The 7,437-nt window shown below is 39.0% G+C and overlaps 1 protein-coding gene across 1 annotated transcript in view; it reads left to right on the top strand.

The window, feature by feature from the left end:
* Nucleotides 1–1,117: 1,117 nt before the first annotated feature.
* LOC102199254 (voltage-dependent calcium channel subunit alpha-2/delta-1) overlaps nucleotides 1,118–7,437 on the top strand; it is a gene marked incomplete at its 3' end in the record, with an annotated part of 68,450 nt that continues 62,130 nt past the window's right edge. The window contains exon 1 of the mRNA XM_013910034.1: nucleotides 1,118–1,412. Coding sequence (XP_013765488.1) covers nucleotides 1,324–1,412 — 89 coding nt within the window. The remainder of the gene's footprint in view (nucleotides 1,413–7,437) is intronic.

Raw genomic sequence — 7,437 nt, 5'->3', positions numbered from 1 at the left:
GTACAAACAGACACATGCACAAGCACACACGGGCACTTTGATAGATTAGGTTTTATGGTTTTGCTTTAATTATTCAATTATTCACAGGGTGATGATACTAATAACTTAAAATATCAACAAAAACATTACTGCAGTTGTGCCAGACTTTGAATTTATATTGCAACTTTTAAAATTCGATGCGATGTGCAGCACATCTTTAGAAATGCAATTTTATAAAACATGATGGATAGTACTGAGATTTATTGGGCTCTAATACTGTACTTTGCTGGTAATTTCACTCGTGCACTATATGTGTGAAATCAATGCAGCTGCCAGCCTAGTATTCTCATTCATTCTCATGTGGGACAGTTAGTCTGCTTGCTGTCTAGCATAACTGGTAAAGATTGTGCAGTCAAAGGCAGTAAATTCTCCCCTATCTCCACATTGTAGGCAATGATGAGAGGTTTTGAAGTATTTTAAAGAGAAAGCCCTGAACCTGTATATATTTGACTGCATATGTTGTGTGGGCGGTATGCCAGTTAGTCCCTTCCATTGTTTTGTTTTTCTGACTGATGTTATAAAAAGAACAGAAAAATTACATATTTGCTACTTAAGCTGCCCACCTGAGAGCAAGCACACATGGTGCCTGTTTGAAGAAAAACAAAAGTTATCAAAATTTATTTCAAAAGACCACAAAAGTTATTCATTTCAGTTCAACTCAATTCAATTCACTTTATCTATATGGTGCTTTATTGTGTAAACCAGAGACCCTAATACAATAATTCAGAAAAACAGTCAAACTGAGCAAGCACTTGGCAACAGTGGTAAGGAAAAACTCCCTTTTAACAGGAAGAAACCTGTTAAAGGGGAGAAAGAGAGACAGGACAAAAACACACTGTGAAAGAGAGCCAGAGATTAACGATAACTAATGATTAAAAGCACCAATTAAAGTTATGCTTTTTAGTAATCATTTGTGACACCATAATTATACCTTTTCCTTTTATTGCCTACACAACTACTGTTTGTCATAATTGCATCCGGTTAATTAAGGGACAGACAAAAAGAGCGGGAACAGCGAGAACGAGAGAGTGAGTGAGTGAGTGAGTGAGAGAGATAGCGATAGCGAGAGAGAGTCTGGCATCGCATTCAGATCCAGTACCTGTTAGAGCGCTGGATGGCCGAGTGATCAGATTAGAGGTGTCAGTGTTCGTTAATCTGTGAGGGAGCGACAGGCGGCTACACGCGCTGCTTTCGCCCGTCGTTTCATTCAGCGGCGGTAGAGGGGAGTGGAGCAGATTCTATATTGACGTCCATAGGGGAATTTCCCCTCTTTTTTTTTTTACAATGGATTCCTGCGGGGTACGAGCCTGGGTGTTTCTGTTCCTGCTGTGGCAGGACGGTTGTTGGGCATCGCAGTTTCCGACACAGCTCATGTAAGTAGGCTACAGCTCTTGTAATCCTGTTTCGATCAATTGATGTTCTGGTTTGCAGAGACCTTGTTTCAGGGAGCTTTTTTGCTTTCTCTTTTTTATTCTGTCTCTCTCTCTCTCTCTAATGAAACACTCACGGGTGTATAGGCTTCATGGTGTGCGTGGGTGTGAGAGTAGGGTGGGCAGGTCATTTCATTCATGCGGTGGTCATTTTGATAAAGACAGCTTTTTTCAGACCTCTGCCTGCTCGCGTTGTTACGCTGATTAATGTTGGTTACCGTAATCAGCAGTTTGTCACCGGTGGCTTGGCGAGCCGTGACAGCTCTTCTATGAAGTTGTAGCCTAGAGGAGAGTGGCTTTGCTCGGTCCTGCTGCTTTAGCCAATAATAAATGATAAAAGTTGGCGTTTTTCTGGGGCTCCTCATTGGCCAAGAACCAGGTGATTCTACCCTTTGAGGTTTGTTCCTCGCTATTGTAAACTGGAGTAAAACGCCCCTATTTTCTTTTAGATTTCTTTTGGATTATCAACGTAATATGTACAAAAAATATGCTTAAGTATCATTTACAGGATATTTAAACTGTAATTGATCATTTATTATAAATTTATGTAAAATCTTGTAAAAGGTGCTTCTTTTCTCAAAAGAGGGGAAGGCCTCTGAGAGACATTAATTTTCCTTCATATCTTAAAAATACAAACTTTCGCTTACTGCAAAAAATATTGTTTGATATTAAACTAGATAGCCCCCAGGGTAACCTATTACATCAACTCAAAACTATTTTTTTCTTTTCGTTTTAAAAAAAAATATTTTTGTTATATATTTGTTTCGTTATATTAAATATATTTGCGCTATTCAAACATGACCAGGCCACCATCTTCTGAGGAAAGATGAAACGTGAATGAGTCAATATACTTGTCAGAAAGGAAATTTCCGGTGGTGGGGGTGTAGAGAGGAGGGGGGATGGGGAATCTTAAACCGGTTTACCGAAGTAATAAAATAGCCAAATATGGAGAAAAAAGTATATCTCAATAATTCCAAGTCTTTTTTTCAAAAGCTGTTTAAATTCAGTATTGGATTGCTGCCAGAGCATATAATACTGAACTAATAATAATCATACGCTTATCCACAACCACAAGACAAGATTCTGACTCATAGATGGAAAGGAAACATTTCTTCTTTATCAAAATGTAAACAGTATCAGAAAAGATGAAACTGTTGCTGAAATGTTCACTGGCCTAAACTGCTCTGGTCTGTTTAGATTATAGTAATGCTGCACTGTTTACTTTGGAAGACTGATCAGTGCACCCACAACAAGTGCTCAGAAAATCCAGAAGCCATTTTATTTGAAACAGACTTACTGAAATGTTCTACACTTTTTTTGTGTAGTTTTTTAAAAAAAGCATTTTTTTCAAGATGCTTTCTGCATTTGATTTGCTTGTGGATAATCTCCTCGCTCTTATTTGTAAACTTCATTTACTGCTAACCCATACTCTTTCTGTCTTGTGTTCTTTAGACCTGCTGGCAAATTGGCCAGGTTTCAATTGTAGCGATCCTCAGTTTCATTCAGCTTCTTCTCTGTGACAAGCTTGTTCTTCATCTGCAGAGAAGAGCTCATCCTGTCAATAGAAAAGAGAATGAGACTCCAGCTCCACCTTCTTGAACAGCAGCAGTCCTCCTTTGGCTCAGGTGCACTGAGAGCTAGAGGGCCACTCTAACCACAATCAACAGCAGGTGAAGAACTGCTGTTGGAGATGGTGGAGCTGGAGACTGAGTGGAGATGGCATATGATTTATTTATTTGTTTGTTTGTTTCTCTCCCTCCCCACCACAAATAGATTCTCCATCTGTATTAAACTATATTAAATAATTCAGTTTCACCACCTTTGTATCTTAATGTCCCTTCCTCTTTTTTTGTATACTTGAAAAACATTTTGCTTAGAAGTGGAGGATGCTGTGGGGATTCATTTTTGAATGAAGAGCACAAATTGTCGACCAGATAGTCCTTGTTCTTCATACTTCTTTCTTGCCAAATGAACTAACAAACAGTAAGCATGAAAGTGATCAGTAAAAACATGACTGTCCTTGCATGCTTTTCTGCACGGCACAATACCAACGAAGATATTTGTGAGAAATAACTGATGAATGAAAATAGTTCCAGAAAGAAGAGAAACTAAAGAAGTTTCTTTTTTTCCTTTTAAAAAAAATTTGTTATATTGTGCAAGCTAATGAGATATAATAGAATTATTAAACATAGGCATCATGAGCAAAAGAGATATTAAAATTAACTGTATTTTACACTCTGTTTTATTAAGTGCATCCTCCTGGATTACACTGATCAAATGGATGGAGAGAAAACATTTTCATTATGGATAAGCTGTTCTGGCAAACTGTAAACACCTGCTCTTCTGTCTCTTGACAATCCTAAATAGCTCTGTTGTTAAAGTAGCAACTCTGGAGACAAAACATCTTACATTACCTTAGTTCTCTTCAGCAACTATTTAAAGTTAACAGAAAATAAAATTGGGGCAAAAGCTTACTTTAAAGACATCGCATGGGAGTTTTTGAATCTATTACTGTGAACCCATGTCGGCTGTGGTAGGAATATATCACAGTTCTACTGTTTGTCCCACGGTTGTAGAAAAAACAACAACAACCCCCCTCCCAAAAAAAAACAGATTAAGGGTCATGAGGTGGTCAAGTAATTTTGATGTTCAAACCCTTAACTTCACATTAAAGCAACGTTTATTATCTAGGTCATGTTGAACAGGAACTGAATTGGCCACCTGGGTGTCAGAGGCTTCAGAGTGAGGGCAGGCACTGCAGGTTGTTTTGGTGCAGCTGGTGTTTCCATGCCTCATTCTGCTTTTCTGTCTGGACTGGACCTGCTTCAGTCTTTGCCTCTATAATGATGCGTAATTAGACTGTGGTTTAATACAGCCGCCTACCGAGATACACATCATGGGCCAGCTCATTACTCTCTCTAGTTCCAAAGTGATTGTACCACAACATCTGTCTCTCTCTTTCCTGCCTTGTTTCTCTTCCTCTCTTTCTGTTTTTTGCTCTCATTTGCTCTTCTTGTGTCTGTAAAACAATGTAGGGCAGTGCCTGACCCAGTTGCCATTGGTATATGCATTTGTGTCTGCGTATGTGTGTTTAATTATCCAGCATTGTACCACAGGCTACAGTAATCAAAGCCCAGAAATCAGAGTAGAAAAATGTTGCTACCTCAGCTTAACAACATCGACTTTATTAATGTTTATTACAGGCACCTCTGGATCACCTTTTTGATTTAGCCATTGATAACAGCCCACCTTCACCTTATGATGAGTGCTAGAGTGCTAGCGCTGTGAAAGATGATAAAATGACACAGATCAGAGTACTTTGCCTTTTTAGTCTAGAAATAGAATAGATCAAATTAAACAAGATGGATGGTGCATATGAGAAAGAAATATATATATATTTATTAGTAAGGTGCAAGGACACCATGTTCAACCACTACAGCTTCACTGTGACTCTGCACTGATTCTACAAGTGTCTGAAAGTCTACTGGATGGATGCAACACCATTATTTCAAAAGACGTACGCTCATTTAATGATGGTGATGGAGAATGCTGTTGAAAACATCAATTCTAAACTTCCCATTTGTGAGACTGGATTGAAGCAGCAAAGGTAATAAAATATGATTTACACCAATTTCATAGCATTCAGTGACACCTTGTGCCCCAAGGCTGGTGCATTGTCATCTAAGGCAAGATTACTTCAGTCAGGATAGATGTACTTTATCATAGGGAAAGGGTGATCAATCTGAACAACTTTGTATTGATTTGCAGTAAATCCTAATTAAAAAGAATATTTGATTTCAAATATGCATATAAACTGACAGATATGGCTTTGGGGTGTAGCATTGTTCTATACTATTTTCCTCTGCTGCAGGAGTCTAGTGAGGTCTGTACTAGTAAGACCAATTCCCTTGCATGTTGCAGTGCTTGGTTTCTGTGTGTACATAAAACAAATGAGCTTTTCATATAGATTTCCAAACAAAGTGAGTAACAAAAATTTTCCACGCACCCATACTGTACTTGAAGAAGAGCACATGCACACATACCCTGGTTATCTCACAACCAGAAATTTACGCTGATAAGATTGCACAGAAGCTAAACTCAGGAAGTCAGGTGAAAGTGCCTCTGCCTTTCTGAATGCCAAATTCCAGGAAGCACACATACACTCTAAATCACAGTTGACTTGTCTGTGCTTCAGGCTTCAAGAGCTAAGGTCCACATAAACACACACAGTGTGTAAACAGTACAGTTTTGTTACACCCAGTGAACAACAGGATATTAAAAAGGGTCACAAAATACTTAAAGTCATGCAAACCCTGGCCTATACTGCTAAATTTACAAGGCAGAGAAAATTATCATTCTCTTGGTAAGGTTGTCAAGTTGACAATGATTATTATGAAACAATTAACAACTTATGACAGCAATAGATCAACACAAAATATGGGTAACAGGCCCATCAGCATAACACTTATAATCTGTATTATCCAATAGGCCATAGGTTCAGTGGAAATAAGCAGCCTACATGTGACGGGTAATAATATTTGCAGAGTTCAACTTTCCTTAAATCACTATGGAGTTTAAGAAGCTGTACTTTTTTCAAGTTGGAGATTGAGAAGCAAAGATTAAAATCTCCTGACTTACACTAGTAAAGCTTTCCCTAAACTACTGTATTTCACATTCACTATTACCCTGTGGTATTCCCTATCTTGCAAAGTGTCTCATCTTTCTCCACAAGTGTGCTTGCTTTGAATGTTCCTCATTCACTGTGGATTTTGTATCCCTGATGCATTTTTTCCTTGCTTTTTGATCTTCTGAACCTTTCTGTCTTGCCAACCCCCTCAGCTGTACTAAATGTCACGGTCGATGTTTTTCACGTAGTAAATTGAATGACTTTCAACACACCGCTGCAATGACAGTTTTTGAAAGTATTTTCTGAGTATGAATATCTGATTTTCAATGTTTGTTCCTGTGTGTGTGTGTGTGTGTGTGTGTGTGTGTCTGTGTCTGTGTGCATGTTGCTTCAAGGCAGCCGAATTGTGAAATGGATGTTAATGAGAACCTCTCTATGCTATATAAACTTGTCATCATTCTCATACAGTATACATGGCAAAAAAAGTTTCTACATCATTGATCTGCAGGGTCCATGACCCCTATATGGGAAGTTTGTTTCAGCTCTCTGATTAAAAAGTCCTAAACTCTGATTCTATAAGTCTCTTACCCAGTAAGTAATGCAGAGTTCAGCTGGAGCCGATATATGTGAGGGGACTCACCCCTCTGACTGCCTTGTAATCATCCAAATGTCCTCCACTGTCGTCATCTGATAAGAAAAATGCCCGAGTAGCCTTGCAGGATCGGCCTTATCACCACCACTCATTACTAAACGGCAGCTCCCCTCTCAGGCTACGTCCACACGTACACGGGTATTTTTGAAAACTGAGATTTTCCGTTTTCGTTTTAAAAAATAATCCCGTCCACACGTAAAGGCAGAAATGAAGAAAAACGCTGCTAGGAACATGCCAAAGCAACAGGTGGCGATATAATCCTAACCTGTAGAAATGTTGACCAATCAGAAGTCTAGAAGCCTCGGTGGGAAAAAGTAAACCAGCTGGGGCATTGAAGCAGAACCGAGTCATATGTGTGGAGGGACAGTAACTGTGTGTGTATATGTAAGCATTTAAACAATGCAGAGAGTACAATTAACAGTAACAGTATTGTAGAAATTCATTTCACCGAAACAATAACGTGGCGCACAGTGTGACGTCAAAAAAGGCGCACACCTTTGATGCTGCGTTTTCTCTGTTTTTCTCGTCCACATGTAAATGCAAAAACGGAGTTTTCAAAAATATCCACCCTGGCCGGAGTTTTTAAAAATCTGCGTTTTCAGTAACCAAAAACGCCGTTTACGTGTGGACGAAAGGTGCAAACGCATAAATCTGCGTTTTCAAAAATACCCGGCTACGTGTGGACGTGG

The sequence above is a fragment of the Pundamilia nyererei genome, unplaced genomic scaffold (genome assembly GCF_000239375.1).
Source record: "Pundamilia nyererei isolate P.nyererei 1_Seehausen unplaced genomic scaffold, PunNye1.0 scaffold00035, whole genome shotgun sequence".
In the NCBI taxonomy this organism is placed as follows: Eukaryota; Metazoa; Chordata; class Actinopteri; order Cichliformes; family Cichlidae; genus Pundamilia; species Pundamilia nyererei.
Note: the sequence above shows the minus strand (reverse complement) of the source record. Positions and strands in the feature narration are given on the sequence as shown.